We start from the raw sequence: 24,711 nt of genomic DNA on the forward strand, positions 1-24,711 counted from the left end.
AGTTATGTGTTCTGTGTTCACTGTTTTAAATGATTGAGAAGATGTGCAAATATAAGACACAGAGGATTTCGAATCCTGGAATTGGAAGGTACATTAGAGGGCATTTAATTCAGTCATCCAGCTTCTAATTGAAGATGTAATTCCCTTTTCCCCCATTCATGAAGTGCTCAGAGTATTCTCTTTGCTCATGATGAATCTGCATCCATTTGTTCTTGAAGCTCCAGTCAAGCCCTTTGCCTCATATGATCTCTAACCTTGTAACTATGGGAGAACGGGCCCCAGACTTTAAGGGTGTCTTCTTGCTTTCCCCATTATTAAAGACCACCTTCCCAAAGCTCATTAAATAGGAGAAATGGTCTGGAGCCAGATGGGAGGACTTTAAATATCCAAGATAGAAGTTTGTTTTAGATCCTAAAGGCACCAGGGAGTAGAAGTATGATGTATTCAGGCATGCCATTTGGCAGATATTAGAGTCTACATTGAAGAGGGAAGAGACTAGGGTTGACTAATTAGGACTCTCTTGCTATAGTCCTTTTGAGGGGTGATAGGAACTTGACCTGAAATCGTGTCTATGTGAGTGGAGAGGTGTGACATAAATATGGAAGATGTAGAAGTAGAAATGACAAGAATTAGCTATTTGGATATGGGGGTGAGGCTTAGGGAGGTTGAAGAGCTGAAGATGACTCCAATATTTTGAACTGTGACTGGAAGGATGGTGCTGAAATAAGGCTTGTGTGAGTGTGTGCGTGCACATACATACATATATATGTAGGCACATATATACACACACGTATATTATAATACATTATGTAGTAAACTGTCCAGATACAGCAGTGATAAGTTTAGAGAAGGGAAAGATCAATTTAAGAGGAAAAGTTTATTTCATAATGTTATTCTGATGAATAATAAGCTATTTATATTTAATAAATATTACTTCTGGTTACATACTTTATGAATTATTAATATATTTTATTATTACAACAATTTTGACAAATTTCACAATTTCTTTTGAATTATTTCTAGGTATACTGATGATAAAAGCCCACCGTATTGGTTTCTCCCACCTGCTCCACTGATTTCTGAAATTCCAGATACTCAAGTATTACAAGAAGAATTAGAAGGATTTAAAGCATTAGGTAAATTTTTACATGTTTCTTTAAAAAGAAAAAAACTCATTTTAATAAACCTATAAAACCAAAGAAAAAACTATCATGTTTGAAAAAAATGAATTTTATTAAAATATCTAGTGTTTTCCATTAAAACCAAAGATCTCTATTATGCAAAGGTTTCAAAAAAAACTTGCTTTGTATAAGGTAAAGTAAAATATAAAATAATGTTTAATATAATTTCAAAATTATACTTAATATACATATTTATAAAGTCTATACATATCTATAGAAATATAATATTTGGCATATATTCTTTAAATTTAAAAAATTATCCTTGAAAGACCATTTTCCATTAGGTTTTAAGGCTTTGTTACGCAAAACAATTCTTTAGACACTGTCACAGAAAGGAAACCTTTATTCTTCCATTAGCCATTAGTAAGATTTCATTTACCCCTAGGGGCAAGTATGTATACTAAGAGGTTGCAAAGAGTGCTCAATTTTCATCACAGTATGGTCCTAGAAATTGCATTATAAAATGAATTGCTATAGTGAATTAAATTTTCCTGTAGGATAAATGTTAAAATTGGTGGATATATTCTCGACCAAAGATTACAATTAAACTTCAGATAAATCGTTAATGAAACCAATAGTTTCAAAGAAAGATACATAAATTATATAACTCTATAATCATTTAAAGAGTCAAATTGTGCTTCAGGGTATGGAATCAAAGTCTATTAGAGCTGAAAGAGACCTTCAGTTAGAATTCACTCAGTCCAACCTCCTCCTATTCTCATTGAACATTTCCTTGTAGCAATCAGAGCTATTTGAAATCAAATTGTTGTTCTTCCTACTCTGTTTTGAAATTAATACCAAACTAAAAACTGGGTAAGCACATGTGTATTCCACTTGCTTTAAATAGAGAAAAATAATATTAGGGATCTAACTGGAAAAAGTCCCAAGTAAAGTGAAACTCTTGAGTTGAGGACTGTTTCATCTAGACATGAGATTCATATTCATATAATCAGTAACTCAGAGGGTATTTCTTAAGCACTTAATATGTCAGCTACTATGTTAAGTGCAAAAAACAAAAAAGCAGAAAGAGTCCTAGCTTTCAAGATGTTGATGGTTTAAAGGGGAAATAATATGCAAATAACTATACAAACATATTTTATCCAGGATAAATTGGGCATAGATTCATTGATGTATCTTTAAAGAATGGTGTAATTTGTGAAGAGACATGTCTTAAAGAGCTCCCTGAACAGGTCTGCCCCAATGTAGATTTTCACTATGGTCATTGTCTTGTATGGTTTTGCACAAATGTGTTTAGGCTCTCACTGTCTCACTTGCCTTATTTGTTAAAGGGGGAGGTTGGATTAAAGCCCTTGCTATCTCTAAACTTTCAGATTTTGTGAAAATTTGAAGTTATATTCTCACAACTTTATGTTATTTCCATTGATGCTTCTAAAGTCTCCCAAAGTGAAGGACATTTAAAGGATAAGCTCATATCTAAGAATCTGACTTTTTTTTTTTTTTTTTTTTTTTTTTTTTTTTTTTGTTGCAAGGAAGCAAGGCTTTCCATTATAGAGTTATAGGACTAACATGATTGGTCAGCAGATATCATCACAAGATAAGAAACTGCATAAAAACTTTTTTGTTAGCCATAATTCAGGGAGTTGGGATCCTGAATTGAGTGTGTTTGGGTTTTTCTGTCCTCAATTTTCAGGAGAAATAAATCACAAATAAATAAAAGCTATATCTGGGACTTATTTTAAAAGACAAATCCCAGAATGTGCCAGTCCAGAGTTAGTCCAATTTCCTGTGCCTTCTACTTTTATTTCTGCAATACCATACAATGAGAATACATGTCTCTGCAAGAGCCTCTGTGAGCAAAAAAAAGATTCAATTTATGTTTAGTCTGATGGATTTACTGCAGCCTAAAAGGGACTGATTACATTATAGTTTCAGCAAACGATCTCATTGTTTCTTAGTCGTTGGTTAATGAAAGTTCAAGTCAGATGAAATTTTACTCTGTCGTAAGTGTCTGAGGTTTATGGGTTTAGCTTCTGAGTAATTTTTAAGTATATAATAACATATAAATTATATGATTGTGAAAAAATTTAAATTATTATGCTTTTGTGTACAAATATATAGTGTACATATACCAACCAGTAATTCAAGTTGTGTCAGAGAAATAAAATAGATTATATGACATTGTCAGTTATGTGGAGCATTTTTATTGACAAGTAATAGTCTGATAATCTCTAATTCCTCAAGCCAGGGAAATGCCTCACTCATATTATCTCTCTCAGTACTTAAGATAATCTACTCTATTGTACCTTTTTAACTTATTTTATTATTCTCCTTTTTATGTGAACATATTCATGAATGAATTTGGAGTATATTTAATGTAGACGAATATGTATATTTTCTTAAGTTCGGTAATGTTTAGTATCCCAGCTTATGGGCTTACACAAACCAGATTCAATCTTGGGGATGATCAAGTCCTCAGATCCTCAAATATCACTCAGTTTTTGACTTGTTTTTACCCTCTGTCTTGCCCTGTTTATTTCTGGGAATTTTCAGAATATATAGCTTGTAAAAGGATCCTTAGCTCCTCTGTAGTCCCAAGGTAATAACGCACATATCAACATATCAGGTATAGGGTGACCCTTATTTCACCTCACAGAAAATGCACAAAACACATAAAGGACTTAAAGTAATTCTGAACCAATTAATAGTCCCCTTTCCTGCTAGTCCTTCCTGTTAGTCCTGTATAGTCCCTAGACTTATGGCATAGCTGTAGTTTTTGGACTTCTTTTGGAAAGGAAATAGAACCATAGCTGCTATAAGTTACCTTTTAGCCTCTCAATGAGGCCCATTTTCTCTGGAGTTCCACATACAGACATCCAGTCTTGAATTACTCTGAGGGCTTGAACTCTTTCATCATGAGCCTGTTAGACATTCCCCTACTGATCTCGGGTACATGGTCATCCCTCCTACCTCCCTGGAGGCTTGGATTCCCCTGGAAAAAAAATAAAATTGAGGTTGCTTAAGGGGAAGCTTTCTTCCTTTCAGAAGTATATCCTATAAATAACTGTGTGATAATTTCAGAAGGCAAAGGCCAGGTCTTTGCTATCCTCTATTATGACTTATTCTTGAGCTGTATTTTCAGCTCCAAAGGGATATATCTGTCCTTCTCTTCTTCACAGGAGGTTCACCCTATCTAGGAATGACCTCTTCTCTTAACTAGATTCTGGAATTCTGTCTCTGTCTGTATGACACAATGGGTAGAACACTGCACTTGGAATCAGGAAGAGCCATCTTTAGATGTCAGCTCGGACACTTACTCACTGTGTCACTCTGGGCATAGCGTCTGCTCTTCCTGTCTCACAGTTTCCTTATCTGCAAAGGGGGGATCAGAATAGCACCCTTCTCCCAGGGTGGTTATGCACATCGGATGAGATGGCAAATATAAAGAACCTTGCAGATGTTAAACTTTATCAGTGTCATTAGTTTCCAAATTCTCCACTTTGAGATTGCTAGAGAGGTAACCTGGGGCTGACCCACTCAGGACCCACTCTTCTTTCTCCTGTTGTTTATTGTTGTTCATTCATTTTAGTTGGTCTGACTCTTACTGATCCCATTTGGAGTTTTCTTGGCAAAGAGAAGTGGAGTGATTGGTCATTTCTTTCTGCAGCTCATTTTACAGATGAGGAAACTGAGGCAAATAGGGAGAAGTGACTTTCCTGGCTAGTAAGGGTCTGAGGCCAGTTTTGAATCTTGCTGCCTGGAGGTCTGGTGCTCTATCCACTGAACTACCTGGCTTGCCCTGGCTTCTTTCTCCTGAAAGTAAGATCCAGGTGTTCTCCTCTCAGGCTGCATGATGGGGAAACCATGCCATTCCCAGCTACTGGCCCAGTCTTCTGGCCCAATATATCTTTTAACAACTTTCCAAGTGAGTCAGACAGTACATATTTATTAAGCACCTACTGTGTGCCAAGCTGAGGATACAAAAAGAGGCAAAAAATACCTGCATTCAAAGATTTTATAATCTAATGAGGGAGAGAATAAGCAAATATGTACCAGCAAGCCACACGCTGGACAAATGGGAAATAATTAAAAGAGAGAATACAGTAGCATTAAGAAAATTGGAAAAAGCTTCTTGTAGAAGTTGAGGTTTAAGTTGGGACTTAAGGAAGCCGGGGAAGCCAGAAGGTAGAGAAGGGGGCCAACATTCCTAGATGGAGAAAGTGCCTGAAGCAGAAGAAAATGGAATGTCATGTTTGAGGAACACCCAGGAGGCAACAGCACCAGATTGAAGAGTCCGTGGTAGGAAGTGAGGTCTAAGACAATGGTCCTCAAACTTTTTAAGTAGGGGCCAGTTCACTGTCCCTCAGACTGTTGGAGGCCGGACTATAGTAAAAACAAAAACTCATCCTCTGTCTCCACCCCTCAACCCTTTGCCATAACCCAATGGGCCGCATAAACGTCCTCAGTGGGCTGCATCTGGCCCACGGGCCCTAGTTTGAGAACCCCTGGTCTAAGAAGACTCGAATTGTGGAGCTTTCAGAATCCGACAGTGGGTATAATAATTTGATCATGGGAGGGATAGGGGGCCCTCAGATTTTTTGAATAAGAAAGTGACATTCATGGGCTTGGCCTTCAGGAGCATCCATCATAGTGGTGGGTAAGTGGAGGAGGGCTGGGAAAGGGGAGAGACTGGAGGTAGGCCACCCCCGGCATCTGGTGAAGTGATCCAGGAGCTTTTTCCAGAGGTTCTGTGTGAGTGAAATCAACAGGCTTGGCGATGGACTGGATGTGAGAGGGAAGAAGGGCCCAGAATGTGTGAGCCTGGGGGCCTGGCAGGGCATTGTCCTCCACGGTAATGAGGCGGGAGGTAAGGCTGGGTTTAGAAGGGAATGTAATGGATTCGGTTTCAGGTACATTAAGTTGTCCGCTAAACATCCAGTTGGAAACATCTGAAATGTAGTTGGAGCTGAGAGACTGGAGGTCAGCAGAGAGCTCAGGACAGTTGCCAGCATTGAGGTCCTCATTTAGGAGGGCGTCCGGCTCAGCTGCATCTCCTTCCTCTTCAGGCTGCACATGGGATTTCCAGTGGCCTGAGCAGGAATCTTCCTCTCCTCCTCTCAACTTCCTTTGAGAATGTAAGCTCCTTCAGGGTAGGACTGTTTCTGCTTTTATTTGTGACCCCTTCAGTAGATAGTAGGAAATCGACTAATATTAGCCAAGTGAATTTCATTCTAACATTTTATTCAAATATATTGTGAATATTTTGGTTAAAATTTAGGGCTATAGTGGCAGGCTCTAGTTTGCATTCACATTTTTTAGTTATTTACTCTATTTTTTTTTTTTTGAAATTTAAATGTGATTTATGTTTTTAATGTACTTTTGAAAAGTTTCATTATATTATTATGTGTGATTTTATCTTTGTGTTGGAGACAGTTTTTTTTTTTTTCAAGTGAAGCAAACTTTTAATTTGATAATGAAATTCAGTGGAAAATGAAACTTAATTTGTAGAAATTTGCTTTAATGCAGCTTTTTAAGGAACACAGCTATTCCATACATGTCTCTCACATTACAGAGCAGACAATCTTCAATTTACAGTTATCAGATAGAGTGATTTTCACTTATAACCCTCTGGCAGTTAGATCCTTTTTATTATTTGCACTTACGGCAGGCAGCATACACATGAACATACTATACTTAGCCAGTTTTGAGGAAATTGGTCCTAGCTTCAAACCCCAAAGAAAGATGAATAATTTGATCTCAACTGCTTATACTTGGTGCATAGAAATTTACAGTTATTCTTAGTGTTATAAAACATAATTGTTAAAAGGAAATTAGAGATCATCTTAGTCTGACCTTTTATCTTACAGGTGAGTAAACAGGCCTAAGAATTACAGTAAGTTGTGGAGAACAGTATGGTGGGGAAACCCAAGAAGTCCGGCCTTAAATGAGAAAGTGGGCAAAACACACAGCAATTACCACAGCCAATCTTGTTTTCTTCCATAGTTTATTCAGATATTCTTTTCAAAATCCTCATTTAGAATTCCATGACTGAGAAGTTGCCCTTTTGCTTTCTGATTTGTTTTCTGAAAGCCTATAATATAGGACAAAATTAAATTTAAAAATAAATAAAACAAACATTTATGTATGCCCCTTTCAGTTCACTATTCAGTTACCGTAGCTTTGTTGCATTAATATGTGTATGTATATAGATATACATGTTTATATACTTTCACATGTATGTGTTATTCATAGATAATGTGTGTTACAGTCAGCATGTATGCAGTTCTGATTCTTTTGATCTTTGGATCATTTCATATAGGTATTCCTGTATTTTAAGATAAACATTTTGGCATTAAAGTTTAAATAAAATGTTATGTGATACCATATATAGATACATTTTGGAGGGTTTTGCACTAATTGTATAGGTGTGTAACATATAATTGATCAATTAATTATAGATAGTGTTTGTGTTTACTCTGTTAAATTCTGGGAATCAGGTACCTGATCTCCATCAGGAATATAACCTCTTATTAAAATGTGAATATGATTTTCTTATAGAAATAATTTACATCATTTAGACTTAGGGTGTTTTTCAAGGACTCTAACCTTTCTTAGATAGAAGAATAATATCCATTTTAAAAACTGTTTGGTGACAGTGGGCTACCTAATCTTACTGGGAAAGTTTCTAACTTTTCCCCATTACAAATAATACTTGCTATTGATTTAAGGTAAATACTTACCAAGTTAAGGAACAATCCATTTATGCCAATATTTTTGAGTTTTTTTAAAAATAGAAATGAGCTATCAAAGTCTTTTCTGAATCTTTTGATATAATCATAGGATTAAAAAGCTTTTATTATTGATATAATCAATTAAGTTAATAGTTTTTCTTATATTAAACATACCTGTATTCCTGATGTAAATCCTGCTTGATCTTTGTAAACTGTATAATCTTTGTAATACCTTGTTGGAATTCTTTAGCTAGTGTTTTATTTAGGACTTTTTGCTAATAAAAGTTGTGTACTATATTGTAATCTATTAAGTGTGCAATAGTATTATGTTTAAAAAATGTACGTCTTCATTAAAAATAATTAATTGCTGAAAAATGCTAACCATTATCTGAGACTTTAGTGAATACTCTTTTTGCTTTTGTAAGGTCTTGCTTTGATGTTGATAGCTGTTGTCTGATCAAGACCATGTTTGCTGAAGGATGGGGCAGCTACAGTAGTTTTTAAAATAAGACAACATTGAAGTTGGCCATGTCAAATGACTCTTCTTTTCATTTGAACACTTAGAGGCCATCGTAGGATTATTAATTGCTCAAATTTCCACATTGTTGTGTCTCAGGGAATGGAGGAGAGGGAGAGAGACTAGAAAGTCAGGTTGGTGGAGCAATCAGAACATTTGCCTCATTTAAATGGTTCATGGCACCCCAAAATAATTATAACAATTATATCAAAGATCACTAATAGCAGAATATTATAACGTACTAATAAGCACAAAATTTGAAATATTGAGAGAGTAAACAAAATGTGACTCAGAGATGTGATCACATGCTATTGGAAAAATGACACTTAATAAACTTGCTTGGTGCAGAGTTTACATAGACCTTCAGTTTGTAAAAAATGCAGGATTTGCAAAGCACAATAAAATTAGTGCAAAATAGCAAGGTGTATTGGTATCTATATATAGATACACATAGAAACCTATTTACATACATATTTATAAATATATTCACGTATATAAATGGATGGATGAGTTCAATAGGTTGTTTATCTAATTACAGATTTTAACCTGGATAGTATATATTCATCCACTTGGTTTTTCCTGAGTAGATAATTAAGCCAAACTTTTTTTGTGGTTGTAGATCTAATTTAGGAGATTCTACAGTATGACAGACCTTGATGTAATCAGCATCATCCACAAATAAGAACATTGAGAGACCCTTCCCATCTTTAGAGTGTTTCTCCTTTCATTGGGACTTTGTGCTGGTCCTCTTTTGTGAAATTGGCAAAAACCTTCAGTATACATCTCCATTGATAATGATCCCTGAACAAGATTATTCTTATTTTATTTTTCAAAGAATTTTAGTTAATTTTGACAGATGAATAGTGGGGTTTTTTAGTAGTCAATAGTAAGTGTTGCACATTCCAATTTGTTGTTTTTAAGTCATTTTTCAGTCATAGCTGATTCTTTGTGATCTCCTTTAGGGTTTTCTTGGCAAAAATACTGGAGTGGTTTGCCATTTTCTTCTTCAGCTCATTTTATAGATGAGAAACTGAGGCAAACCGGATTAAGTGACCTGTGATTAGCTATAGCTAATGTTTGAGGCCAAATTTGAACTCAGTTTGACTCCAAGTCCAGTATATCATGAAACTGCCCCAGACATATCATTAAACCATACCATTAAAATCTCCATGATTGTGGAGATATGATCTTTATTATGTAATATAGCTTGAAAAGACTATATGGGGGGGGTAGCGACAGAGAACCTATCCTGGAATCAGGAAATTCAAATGCTGCTTTAGGCTTATTAGCTGTGTGACCCTGAGGTCACCCCTTCCCCTCATTGCTTCTAGTCCTTTCATTTAAAGTTGGGACAACTATAATAGCCAAAAGGATGAGAGAAATAGTATTATTTTAAATGTCATTCTTATTAAAATATGATAATCACAATAAAATAATCACCATAAACATGGGCCTTTTATTTTTCTGATGCTTTTTGTTTTATTTCTCTTGTATAATGCTCTATTTGAAAATTTTTCTCATTAACATTTTCCTTTAATTTAATTAAAAAAAGATTTTCTGGAAAAAAAAGTATAATTAGTAATAACATTTTTATTTTTTACAGAGCAAACAAAAAATAAGGAATTGTTTACCTCACATTTGAACACTTCTGATGAAACTACAAATTTCATGTCACCAACACGAGAATTAGAGTTTGACTTTTATTCCAACAAAAGCAGAGAAATGAAGCCAAACCTAGGAATGATAGATATGGACAATTTACTAGCTGGACCTGCCAAGCTGACTTATGGTTCTATATCTCAGAACCAAAATCACATCGGGGCTGTAGAGCCAAGTGAAACCATTGTTTCAGGTGATAGAACATTCCTTGACTCTAAAGAAAAGGATAAAAATGAGATTATTCCTTCAGTATTCCGAAAAAGGTATGTGTTATTTTATTTTATTTTTTAGGGATTAAGTGACTTTCCCAGGTCACACAGCTAGTAGGTGTTAAGTGGCTGAGGGTGACTGAACTCAGCTCCTCCTGATTTCAGGGCCAGGGTTCTATACACGGTACTACCCAGTTGCCTAGGTGTGTGTGTGTTACTTTAGTGAAGTATCAAATTTAATTATACTAGAATCATAATTCTTTCTCCTGCTTTTCCAACATTGTTATGGCATAATATAACCTAATCAAGAATCTATTTGATTCACCACGGGTATTGTTCTTTTGAAGACCAAATAATATCCTGGGTAATAGAGTAATTTATTGTCTCTTTTCTTAACTATAGCTAGAAAATACCAAAATCATTAACTAGGCCAATTAAAATAGCTTTTAATATTTATCTAATTTGCAATGTTTTCAGTGGTAAATGAAAATTGTAATGGGTAGAACTGTACTTTGATTTTCTAGGATTTTGATTGTGAGTGTATGAAGAAATCCAAGGTCATAAACCTAGAGATATATAAAACTCTTGAGAATCAGAATCCCTTTTATTTTACAGATGACACCTCTAAGACCCAGAGAAACAAGGGAATTTCCACTAGTCAATATAGAAAGTTATTGGTAGAATCAGAACCCAAAATGAGGTCTCCTAAATCATCCTTCACTGTTATTTAAGAAAAATGCCATTGTCTGTGTAGTTATCAATTTCTCTTTCCAAAGGACTTCTCTAGTAGGGCTTATATTTGCACTGCCATGGTGCAGTATATTTTAACCACCTCATTCGGGTTTACCCAATGAACTGTAACTCCAGAAATAGAAAGACCGGCTTTTTAAAAAATATGAAAATTTTACATATGACTTTCAAGCCTGTCCTGCACATGCCTTCTGAATTTCCTTCTTTCTCCTTAAAAAAGTTTCAGTGGCTTTCTCTCCGTTTTTTGGCATTTCTCTTTCTACAATACTTCTGCCTCTCACTCCACATTAAAAAGAAAAAATAGGAATAAGAAAAATAAGAAAAAAGAACCATAACAAATAAACATAATCAAACAAATTGAATCTAGATAATGGTCATATCCAAAAAGTGTCTCTTTCTGCTCTTTGGGTCTAACGTCATGCTTGGTGGGGTAGGCAGCATGCCTCATCCCAGGACTCTGGAGACATAGCCTGTCATTGCATTGATGAGAGTTCTTAAGTCTTTTAAAATTGTTTTTATTGACATCATTGTTGTTTTTGTATAAATCATTTCGGCACTTTTAACTTTACTCTGTAGCAGTTCATAACTATTTAAAATTCTCTGAAATTGCTTTTTTTTCTTTTCTTACATGACAATAATATTTCATTACATCATATGTCCCAACTTGTTTATCTAGTCCCTAATTGATGAGTGCCCTCTTTTAGATTCCCAGTTCTTTACTTTGATTTATTTTTTCCCTTTTAATATCCCCTTCAAAATTAGGAAATTTGTTTTCCTTTTAGCTATTCCTTCTCGGTTACTATCTTCTCTTAACCATGCTACCTTTTGCTAGTTTCTCCAATAGTTTTTATGTATTTCTGTATGTTCAACCCTCCTTTGTTTCAGAAAAAAATGAGGTTTATCTGATGCAAATACAATTTCCTCCGTGTTTGTATATTCTTCATATACTTCAGTTATGAGAAATAAGTTCTAGGCCCTTTCCTCCTTTCTACACGAGTGTATTCTTTTATTCTCATTTCTTTTCCCCTTTTAAAAACCTTCAGAGTAAACCAGACTTTTTTTTTTAAAGACTAAGTTTTGAACATGGGACACATGTTTCCTTTCCCCTTATTAAAATGTCAGTGTTGTACCACCATGCAATCCTTTTCAATTTTTTAAGATAGCATTTATGTAGTGTTTTAAGATTTGAAAAGTTTTTTTACAGGTGTTATTTTACCCTCTAAGCAACACTATGAGGCAGATGCCATTATATCTACACTTGATAAGGAAAGAAACTGAGGCAGAAGTCTAATGACTTGCCAAAGCTTCCATTGCATACTGGCAGAATTTGAATTCAGGTCTTCCTGTCTATTTTTTTCTCTAAGCTGCTTATTTTCCTTCCAATTCTTTTCTCAAGAGTTTTCATTTCATTTTTTAATGTCTTGTTTAATTTCTTTATGGATCTATGCAGTTCTCATGGAAAAATCCATTTTTTCTGAGTCAGCTTGCAGTTGTTATAGAATTACTTCTTTGGAAAGATCTCTGTCTTTATAATGATTTTTAAATTGGTCAGCCTTTTCTTTGATTCACTATTCTCTCTGGCTTTAATTCCCAAGATGGGCCTTTGTTCTAGGACCAAGGTCTGCTTCTTGCTATACTTGTTGGTGAGATGTTTGATCCTCCTTGATCTCCCCGAATTCTCTGCTTTCTACTTCTTGGGGTTAGACTCCTTGAATCTTTGAGGTGGAGAGTGCTGGATCCCGAGGGTCCCCTGTGACATCTCTGTATGACAGGGAGCTCAGAACCGCTGGACCTGAACTGTCCTCACCTAAGCACTGTTGGGCTTTTTGGTCATTACTGTTCCCCTATAACTCCCTAAGTTTTCACTTGGGGCACTATCAGAAGATATTGCTGTTAAGATTAGTTTTTGTATTAGTGAATAATTTAGGAAAGTCGTTGATAATTTTCAATGCAATTCAGACTGATCTCCTTTTTGACAAAGGAGATTTTTTATTGCAATAATTTTAAAACATGAATGATTTAATTTGACAGACTATCCATCTAATTGCACATTGCAATCTCAGTACTATAGTTTTTATCTATTTTGGTTTTTGGATGTGATTGATTACAGCCATTTATTTTGAATTTCTGTGAAATTTACAGTTAAGAATGCAATTAGTAAATCATATGCAAATAGAAATATTTAAAGAGCCTTATTGTCAATAAGGAAATCTTTTTTTTTTCCCCTGGACTTTACAGAAAACATTTTCTATGAAACTGGTAAATGTTTTAGAAGAATTTAACTTCACCTAAAGAGTTTACCTGTGGTTATTTTAATGTGGCTAAAAGAATTGTTCAAAGCCTAAAACAAATTTTTTTTCATATCTTAACAACCACAGAATTTCCAGTTCCAATATTTACTTTACTTTTACATTTTGAGGTATATTGAACTTGGCAAACATGATAAACCCATGGAATTGGCATTATCCTTATCCAACACCAATATTTTAAACAGGATTTTATATTAACTTCAGACTCTTATGTTAAACTTTTCTATGATAAATTTCTAACCATAAAGAAATACTACTGGAAAATATCACTCGTGGGGATATGTCTCCATAGATCAACTTGATTTTTTTTTTCAGATGATAGTTTAGACAGCCAGGAATGTATGTATATGTATATACATATATACATATAGATGTATACAATCAGCTTCATGTTTGTGTTATTCTTTTTTTATAAAGTAGGTAGGTGTTGTTGTGATCAACTTTATCGACATATTTATTGATTCATGGTCTTGTTAATGTAGCACTTTGAAGGATTTCTCTGCGATCTACTGCAGAACTTCTTAAACTTTTTCCACTCATGAATACTTTTTGCCTGAGAAATTTTTATGTGACCATAATATATAAAGTATATAAAGGTATATAAAGTAGGTATACAAATCTCACATTTACTGATAATAAATCATAAATAAATTTTATTTTTAAAAAATTCTTTGGTATGCAAATAATTAACAATTTATTAAAGATGAAAGCAAATTTGCATACTAAGGAGATGAGTGTGCATGTTTATTTTTACAAAGAATTTAATCTGGGCAAAATATATGATACTTTTACTGTTGCCAAATTTTTTGTGACCCACCTCATTCATTTATGCAACCCCATATGGGGTCACAGCCCACATTTAAGAAGCTTTGATCTTTGAATATGAAAATAACAGATAGCAAAAAAAAAACCCGATCATTTCTCATACCAGGAATGAGAGACAACACAATAAAAGATAGAGGCTGATACTTCTTAGCTTTGTAATCAGAGGCAAATCACTTGGTGTTCCTGACCATGTTTCTTCATCTGCTGAGTGGGAATTCCCATCTGCTAGGATTGTAGTAAGGATCCATTGAGCTATTGCATGTAAACCACTTAGTAACCTTTACAACGTGTATATAATAACAATAAAAACACCTAGTGCTAATATAATGCTTTAAAGTTTGTAAAGTGCTTTACAGTGATTTTGTTTCAACCTCATATCTACCCTGGAAGATCGTTGCTGTTATTATCTCCATTTTATAGATGAGGAAACTGAGGCAGACAGGGTAAGGGATTTGTCCTGGGACAATCATGTTGAAAGAGTTTGAGGTTGGATTTGAACCCCAAGCCAGCACTCTCTATCTATCTATTGCACCACCTAATTGTCTCCATGTCCATATTGCATTATGAATGAATGTTATGATTATCATTGTTATTCTTATTCTCATTATTGTCTTTGGAACATTCCAATTTTATTAGGTTTTTCATTTTCAAAATATATCATCCTAATTTAGTTAGCCAAGAAATGTTGAATTAATTTTGAGATGGCTCCAGAGTAGTAGGAGACACTTGTTGACATAAACAGTTTTCATGTAGTGACAAGAATAGTAACTTCATTCATTGGTCATCCTTGTAACTTATTTGAAATTTTTAGTTAAATTACATAACTAAAAAAAAATCTATATCATGAATATTTCTAATTCTTTCTCTGTTGTAATTTGCAAATAACCTTACTGAATTGAAGTGGATCCAGGTGAGTGTCTGTGGAGGGGACATGATACACAATATAGAATTTCCCAGTTATTTTTGAAAAGAGATTAACTCATTTAGTTGAATAACTCAATTTATATAGTTTCTAATGCAAATTATATATGTATATATACACATGAAACTATCTTTTATTTTTCTTTAGATTATTTAAGACATCTAATTCATGGAGAAATGTAGATTGCAATAGTGGTCCTGCTTTGGATTTTCCTCTTGGCCCAATAGAAAATCTTAACACTAAGATGAACGAAGAGGAATTATGGAGAAATTGTTTTAGTAAGCAGAAGACACCATATCCAGATGTTAACCTCTTTACTACAAAAGAGGCTCTTTTTGCTTCTGATCTTGGAGAAGGCATTTTTGAAGCACAAAATTCAACAAATACTTCAGAGGCTTTTGGTATTCAAGGTAATTTTTAAATGATTTTGTAATTGTTTGAAAAAGTTTAATTGGAGAAATACAGATAAATTTAATAGTTCTGTAAGCTTCTACTTTAGTGGCATATTTTTCTATTTTATTTCATCTTAGTATAATTAAAATAACCACTTGAAAGACTCTATGATACATGAATGTAAAAAATTCACTTTTTTATATGGAAAAATTAACTTCTGCACATATAAATCTGTAGAGATTTTCTTCTATTTTAGGGTCAGCAGAAAAAGATTTTGATTACTTGAAGTCTGTTACAGAAATCCGTATCCTTTGCAAAAGGAAAAAAACAATTAAAATTTATGGAATTATAATTTTTTAACATTTTATTTAACTTGTGTCCTGGAGTACTTGTTTTCTTAAACCTTTAAATAACTATGAGGTAATAAGACTTACATTATTTCTGATTATATGGATGAGGGAAGAATTTTTTTTTTTTATCAGGGTTCATGATTCTTTGGTCAGAGCATTCAATGCCAAGTCCACTCTTCTTTCCCCCACCTTAGTGGTGAACTTCTTTGTATTTAAGTACTAGTCTTCAAAAGCCAGATATGGCCTATTGCCAGGATCATATTGCTGCCTTTACAGTATGGGAGAACTTGCCAGCTGGTCCTGCCTTCTAGGACCCAAGGCCATCTCCACACGATTAGTCAATCAGCAAGCATTGATTAAACATTTCCTATGTGGTAGCACTGTACTGGATCATGGGGACTTAAAGGAAAAGAATTTCTGCCTTCAAGGAACAGCTATTGTCATGAGCAATTTAATGAGCATGTTCACTAATTAATGCACTTTTAAACATATTGCATATAGTTGGAGATGTGTATATGTATGCATACATGCACATATATGTATATATACTATACATGTAAATTCCAACGGGGGGAGGTAAAATGCATCTCACCTCTGTGTATGTGGATGCACCTTTTACAAAGCATAGAATCTTGGGAGGACAGGTAGCTAAGGGGCCAGAAAGGTCTCCCACAGAAGGAAGGATTTGAACTGTCTTGAAGGACAACAGCTGGCATAGTTGAGAAGGGCGACAGTTCCATGCATGGAATATAGCCAGCATAAAGGCAGAGAGACGTGAGTGTTCTGTGGGAGAACAGTGGGTAGCTTGGTATAAGATGCCTGGAGAGTACATGAGAGGAGTAATGGGTGAAAAGACTGGAGAGATGCTATGTGACCAGGCTGTGAGGAGCAAGCTTTCAGTGCCAAACAGGAGTTAGTATTTGATCCTAAAATAAATAGGGAGCCGCAGGAATTTGCTGAATGGGGGATGAGAGACATAACCTATGAGGATATGCTGAAATAGAAATGGCAAGGTTTCTCAATTGATTAGATGTGTAGGATAAACGAGAATGAGAAGTCAAGGATGACACCATAGTTCTGGATTTAGGTGACTCAAAGGATAGTGGTACAGTATAGAAAGTGGCGAGCTCAAAAGAAGGGTAGATTTTTAGAGAAAGATGATGAGTTCCGTTTTGGACATCCTGTGTTTGAGTTGTCTGAAAACTCAGTTCTAAAAATTCAATATGCGGTTGAAAATAAGGGACTAGAGATTAGGAGAGTGATTAGGGATGGATGTATAGATACAGTAGTCATCTGTAGAGTGATATTAAGTGAACTCAAAAGTGCTAATGAGATCAATAAATAAGAGTATAGAAAGGAAGTGGAGCCAAGATGGCAGAATGGTGAGAAGTAAGTAAGCTATTCTTCCTTCTCCAAATCCTCCAAATAAATCTACAAAATGAACCAGAGCAAATCAAAGCCAGGAAATCCAAGGGAAAAAAAATCACATTTTTCCTGGCTAACGCAATACAAGAAAACAATCAGGAAGGCCTCTAGACCATGGGTACGGGATCTGGCAAGGAGTAAACTGCATAGAGCACTCCAGCCTAGGGTAAAGGTAGGTACTGGGTAAAGATGAGATCTCAAATCCATCATAGAATGGAGTAAACTTATGCATGGTGAAAGAATAAAGAGCATCACCAGTTCTGTCTTTCATTAAAGTTAAAAGTCATAGATCTGGGGGGGGGGGGAGGCCAAGGAGGGGACTTGTGCCTGACCACTCTGACAGGGTGGTCCAGAGATGGCTTATAGCAGTAGTAGTTGTTTGAAAGGTAATTTGCAGGAATAGTTATGAGTTACTAACAAGAATAGAAGAGAACTGAAGATAGTGCTTCTAGGAAGTGTGGAGGCAAGTGAAATGTTTTTGGCGAAATTGAATTGAGAATGTGCCATGTTTGTTTTTCAGTCAGTGACAGGTTATAAAACACCAAGTTTTTCTCCTTTTCAGAGGAAAAGGTGAAAGGTCTAGAGGCCTGCATCTTTACTTTTAAGATTATTAGCAAAAATGAAGTGTGGAAAAAGGACTTCTAAAAGAAAATGAAAAAAAAAAAAGACTAAAGAGGCAGAAGGGAATCCTAACCTGGAATAATAGCTTAGAAGATTGCGGAATATAATAAAAAGAAAGGACTCCATAATATTTTGAACTGAATTTCTGAATAAGGGGAGTTTAATTCTCTTAGGCTTTTTGTGCTCCATGTAATGATAATGTGACTGCATAGATACAGACAGGAGAAAAGCCTATCCAGTAAGGTCCAGAGAAAAAAGGAACAAGTAGTTACTAATTGTATATTTAACATTGCTGCCAAATGAAAGTAAAGAGAAAAACAAATATAGGAAGTGAACAGCCAGTTATGAAAATGGTATCTGAGGACATTATTTGGATTTTTGGACCATGCTTTAAAATATAGGGATAAATATGTTGAAAGTCCTTAAACTTAGTTTATTAATTTGTACATTTATTTTTTCTGCTTACATATAAAAATAACATTGTTTAAAACATATTTCCTTATGAATCATGTTGGGGGAGAAAAATCAGAACAAAAGGAAAAAAAAACACAAGAGAAAAAAAGAAAAGAAACTGAACATAGCATGTGTTGATTCATATTCAGTCTCTGTAGTTCTCTCTTTCTGGATTCAGATGGCATTTTCCATCCAAAATGATTGGGATTGTCTTGGAAAAGATTTTTTTTAAAATCAACTTCACAAGCATGAGTTGTTTAAAACATGGTTAAGTGGTAGTTAGTCTGAAAAAGACTGGGAGTCTGAGTGGACTGAAACTCAGGATAAATCAGCAGTGTGATATGACATCCTCCCAAAAAGAAGGCTGTATTAATGGGCCGAGAAGGCAGGAACGAGAGGTAATAATCTTACTATAAACTCTTCAGATCAAATATCATCTGGAGTATTTTCTTTCTTTTTTTTTTCCCCTGAGGTTGGGGTTAAGTGACTTGCCCAGGGTCACCCAGCTAGGAAGTCTTAAGTGTCTGAGGCTAGATTTGAGTCCTCCTGAGTTCAAGGCTGGTGCCCTATCCACTGCGCCACCTAGCTGCCCCACATCTGGTGTATTTTTATTAAATTCTAGGTGCTACAGTTTAAGAAAGACCCTCATCAAGTTTTAGATGATCATATAGTTGATGATCTTGGTTTCTGGGAACACTTGAGTGAGGAAGGAGGCGGATAATGATACCTATCCAATAGAGACGTGTTAAAGGAAGCCACTAATCCAAGCAGCCTGCAGTATAGGGTGCCAGTGCTTCCTCCCTTCTATTGGCAGCAGTCCTTTCCTTTCCCCTAGAAACCAAGTCCCATGAATTATGAAAGAGAAAATGAACATATTTATATAAATAAATTTGTAACCCTTTAAAAAGTTGTTTATATCATGCTTAGTGCCCATGTAGGAGAAACTATGCTTATAGAATTCATTTAAGTGAATAACGTATTATGGATTAGAGCCCACTACTTGGGACACAATATAGTTCTAATGGCAAGAAATTGCTCTTAGAAATATTTTTTTTTGTTTTTACCATTTATTTTTCCATTAATAAATATCTTTAAAAATTGATCTGTCCTTTCTAGTACAACATTCATACTATTCAATGAAAGAAAAAAAGAAAGACAAAAAGAGGAAGGAAGGAGGAAGGAAGTGAGGAAAGAAGGAAAAATAAAAAATAAAGCTTTCAATACAGAGCTACTTAATCTGGTGAAACAAATTCTACACTAGCCATTTTTTAAAATGTGAGCCCATTCAATTTTTAATTTGACTAATAAAACAATAATAAAATTAAACTAAATATTAAAACTAATAAAACATTGCTGGTGCCTAAAATCTTATCAAATGATCTACAAAAAGTGGGAAACCAAGTATAATTGATAAAATCTAAAAAAGATTCTGGGCAACTGGAGCCCAGTTGGAACTAGGAATTCATGTTATACCAACCCTGACAATGGGAGCTACAACTGTAAACTATGGAATTTCCCACTGGCCTGTCTACACTTGTTGTTTCCCTTAAGCTACTACCTCTTCCTAGATCCTCAAAATCAGAGTTGACTTGGGGCAGGGACTGTTGCAAAAGGGCTTTGGCATTCTGGCAGCAAATGATAAAAGAGAGGGGTGTATATTCCTTCTCACTAGCCATCTAAATTAAATTAATGGCTAACTTCAACAGACTGTTTCATTATCTGTAAGACCATAAAGAAACTCTGTTGTGGTTTTTTTCCAAGTTTTTCATTAAAAAGACATGTTCCCATTTGAAGAGAATGATTTTCAAGAAATTTTTTTGTGATATATTTCCAAGGTGAGACAAATTCTCTTATTAAGATCCTGTTGTTAGTTAAAACACAGCTACTCACCCATGTGTAGACTGATTTATTTTCTAATAGAAAGTTCATTTGTTGTCAGAGCCACTGGACTTCTATACTTTATTACTTCCAAGTGTATATTTAAGTTGGAAATATAGAAAGAATTTTATATAATTTGAAATTTTTGTAGAGTACTTGAGCCAGAAATCATTTTAAGAACCTTTTTGAATATTTTAATATATATGAATGCTCCCAACAATGCTAGATTTTTCAGAATGGCCCTGCCACAATACTCTTGTCATTTTCAGTTCTGTGGAAGTTTCTTTTTCCCATGATATAACATATAATTGCAGTGACACCGCTGAGAGTTTGTTGAACCAAAGCAAAAATGTGGTGTCAAGTGATGATAGTGATAATAAATGATGTTAGCAGTCAAGTTCTCTGTTGAGCTAGGGAAGACTGATTCTTCATCTAGTCTGAAGCAAACATTAGTTTTCCTGAATGTAAATTGATATGGAACTGCCTAACGAGAGAAAAACCAGCATGATGTCCACACTTGTGACCTTGTTACAAATAAATATTTCATATGAAAAGAGACATTTTGAGGGGAAAAATTAGATTCTTTCAAAAGGTGCTGTATTGACAGGCACAAAATTAAATTTCCACATTGGTACAAATACTCTGTTACTGTCTGCATAACAACAGTTTAAATAGATTTGACAGAAATGTGGTTAATTTATTAAATCATCCATGAAATGGCATAATTAAAGCCCCCAAGTAGATTTTTTTCTTCTGCCTGGCTATATTGCTAATATTATATTATTATACATATAATTAACTAGTCACTATATAATTAACTAGCCATTGTAAACTCTTTAACAAATTGGTACCAGGATTAAGCTATCAGACCCATTTCAGAAATAGAAGAGAAGTTTTGGTTAAATCAGCTAAATAAAACAAGAAAACAAGTCAGTCAATAAACATTTATTAAGTATCTGCTATATGTAATTTCTGGGTATATAAAGAGAAGCAAAAGACAGGCCCTACTTTCAAGTTCTTTGGCTGATATTTATACAACATACATTCAGCTTCATAAGAGCAAGTCAAATAGTACAAATCGCCAAATATCATCCTTGAGAATTAAACCTCATCTTCATTTTCTGCCATTTTCTGCCATTTTGCTGCTGTTTTAATCTTCCAGTGACCATAATTGGGGGTAGTTAAGCCACTCAGTCCTGAACTCTCTGACATCAGATATCCTATCATATTTTCTCCTAATACCCTTCACTTTTCTAATTTTTGTTCTGAGAACTATAAGATCAATAACCACTGAAAAGGATATGTCAACAGGCTGCCCTGTTCTATTCACTATTTCTGTGATTTCTCAGATACTCTTCCCTGGCCACTACTCCCCATTTTCATTATTTCCCATATTGAAATGTAAGCTCCTTGAGGGCAGGGACTGTGTCACTCTTATATTTGTATTCCCAATAGTTAGCATAGTATTTGGTACATTGCAATATTTGTTCATTAAAAAATGCTTGTCTATATGCACAAAGGGCTATCAAATTGTCCATGCCATTTGAGCCAGTAGAGTCTCTACTGGGTCTATATCCCAAAGAAGTCATAAAAATGGAAAGGGACCCACATGTGCAAAAATGTTTGTGGTGGCCCTTTTTGTAGTGGCAAGAAACTGGAAACTGAATGGATGCCCATCAGGTGGAGAATGATTGAATAAATTGTGGCATATGAATGTAGTGGAATATTATTCTATAAGAAACAATCAGCAGGATGATTTTAGAGAGGTCTGGAGAGACTTGCATGAACTGATGCTGAGTGAAGTGAGTAGAACCAAGAGAACACTGTACATGGCAATTTGAAGATTATGTGATGATTGACTGTGATGGATGTGATTCTTTTCAACACTGAGGTGATTCAGGCCAATTCCAATAGACTTGTGATGGAGAGAGCCATCTGCACCTAGAGAAAGGGCTGTGAGAATTGAGTGTGGATCATAACACAGTATTTTCACCATTTTTGTTGTTGTTTGTGTGCTTTTTTCTTTTTCTTTTTTTTTCTTTTTTGATCTGATTTTTCTTGTGTAGCATGATAAATGTGGAAAAATGTTTAGAAGAATTGCACTTGGTTAACCTATATTGTATTACTTGCTATCTAAGGGAAGGGGATGGAAGGAAGGGAGGGAAAAAATTTTGGAACACAAGGTTTTGCAAGGGTGAATGTTGAAAATTATCTTTGCTTATATTTTGAAAATAAAAAGGTATTATCAAAATAAAAATGCTTGTTCATTGCAACAATACAGAATATAATCTATTTATGGATATGTTGCCTTATATAATTCTGGGCCTTGTTCTTTAAATCCTCTACAGGAAATTCACCCAATGTGATGAAAAAACAAAACAGAAAAGGGCCCCCATGTGGGTTTTTTGGGTTTTTTTTTTTTTTACACATTGTGTCATATCATTGAAGAACCTAAACTATTCATCCTTCAGGTTTACCATATGGCCAGCCCATATTTGTGGATACTATGCATTGTGGTTCAGGAACCCATATGGGGTCTTATATAATCCCAATGTTTGATTTGTATATCTATTTTTTATACCTGTGTACCCCAGGTCACATAAAAATTTCTTGGGTGAAAAGGACTTACGAGTGGAAAAATTTTTAAGAAACCCTAGCCACTGTTTGGCTGCTCATATGTTATAGCCTATTCATATTCGTCAAGTATCTCTCCATTGCCTTTTGTAGTTAATACTTTGGAAATTGGGGTATTCTGTGACTCTCAGCCATATAACACCACTAAAAGAGTATTGATGCTAAAAAGATGAATCTTCATTTAAGGAATTAATTAATCATCCTTAAAAACATCACATGATCTCTCAAAGACAGTCCAGCCTTCTTTTCTCCTTTCAGTTCTAGGCTAAGCTCATTGTCAATGCATAGTGTATTGAATCAGATACCTTCTATAGTCAAATAAAAACACAATAGGATCTTACATTTTCTACATTTTGTGATTGTAAGAGTGTGATATGTTAGATAATATTATAAAATTGTTTCCTTTTCATCCATTTATTAGGATACTTTTGATGTAGATAATTCTCTTAACTTGTGTATTAAATGATATTTTTTTTTCTCTATTCCCATCCTTTGAGATAAAAGTGATCTTTCCATCTTTTAATTTTTCATAGCACTTTGCCTGGATCTTTCCTCTGCACTTGCTTCCCTATAGTTTATATTATCATTATTTGTATGCTTTTTTTTTTTTTTGCTAAGGCAATGGGTGTTAAGTAACTTGCCCAGGATCACACAGCTAGGAAGTGTTAAGTGTCTGAGGTCAGATTTGAACTAAGGCCTCCTGACTTCAGGTCTGGTCCTCTATCCATTACCCCATTTGTATATATTTCTTTTGCCTTCTTAGGTTACAAGCTTTTTAAAGACCTATGTCACATTCTTTCTATTTCTAGCACCCAGCTTAGTCCTTTGAATAGGGTACTTATTAGTAAGTGTTTGTTGAATTCATGAATTAACTTTATGACATTTAGAACCATCTAGAAAATGGACAGTCTCAGTGAGGTAGATGCTCAATCTAACAGTACTACATGTCTACTGACTATATGCTAGGAATTTTTTAGACATCTTTAGACAGCTATCTCCTATGTATTCAGAATCTCACATATCCTATTTTTAAAGGTAACTTCCCACTTTAAAATTTTTGTTATTTATTAATTCCTTGATACTATATACTATCTTAAGCTGTACAATTTAGAAGCATTTTCAAAGAATTTCCATATTTCAACTACATACAATCCCAGGCTTTGGATGATGTGAGTATGAAATTTTTAATTCATTGATTATTCGTTTGTATCTAACGAATTTATTTATATTATACTTGAGCATAGGGAAATGATTTCTGTTTCTTTTTCATGTCTCTTTTCACATTAAAAACAAGATGAGAAAATTGTTAATGATATGTATTAAATGCTAATGATGTTATATATTTTATTTCATGCAAGTTCTTAATTTTAATATTTTAAAAGTTTTGTAATTTGCTTTTCATAGCATTCCCACATTATTTTTCCTTAAAAATTGATACTATATTTTAAAAACCCTGTTGTATTTTTAAAATGTTTGAAATGTGTCTTTAGCTTCTTTATACAGATAGGAATTTTGTGGTTTGTGCTCCAACTGGTTCTGGGAAGACTGTAATCTTTGAACTTGCTATAACAAGATTATTAATGGAAGTTCCACTACCATGGTTGAATATTAAAATTGTTTATAGTAAGTATGTTGTGCTTTGTATAAACTAATCTTTAGCTAATAGCAGTAAAATATAACTGAAGTAAAACATTATATCTTCAGAATGTAATGAAAGCATTTTGCTTCCTTTCATAAAATATTCAAGAATTTACCATGCTGTCCTCTGTATTATATTAACTGTTTTCTGTCTTTACAGAAGTAGAAAATGATAGAACTAAGTTCTCTTCCATTCTTTTCTAATAGCATATAAATTGATTATGACTTTGGTTTGGTTTTCATGGTTATAAACTGAAA

The 24,711-nt window shown here is 34.4% G+C and overlaps 1 protein-coding gene across 1 annotated transcript in view; it reads left to right on the forward strand.

The window, feature by feature from the left end:
- Window positions 1–24,711, forward strand: part of HFM1 (helicase for meiosis 1) — a 98,902-nt gene that overhangs the window by 11,110 nt on the left and 63,081 nt on the right. Inside the window, exons 3-8 of the mRNA XM_074264655.1 lie at window positions 1,024–1,136; window positions 9,991–10,309; window positions 15,209–15,471; window positions 15,711–15,758; window positions 23,914–23,984; window positions 24,306–24,438. Of these exons, the coding sequence (XP_074120756.1) occupies window positions 1,024–1,136; window positions 9,991–10,309; window positions 15,209–15,471; window positions 15,711–15,758; window positions 23,914–23,984; window positions 24,306–24,438 (947 nt within the window). The remainder of the gene's footprint in view (window positions 1–1,023; window positions 1,137–9,990; window positions 10,310–15,208; window positions 15,472–15,710; window positions 15,759–23,913; window positions 23,985–24,305; window positions 24,439–24,711) is intronic.

The sequence above is a fragment of the Sminthopsis crassicaudata genome, chromosome 4, assembly GCF_048593235.1.
Source record: "Sminthopsis crassicaudata isolate SCR6 chromosome 4, ASM4859323v1, whole genome shotgun sequence".
Classification (NCBI taxonomy): Eukaryota; Metazoa; Chordata; class Mammalia; order Dasyuromorphia; family Dasyuridae; genus Sminthopsis; species Sminthopsis crassicaudata.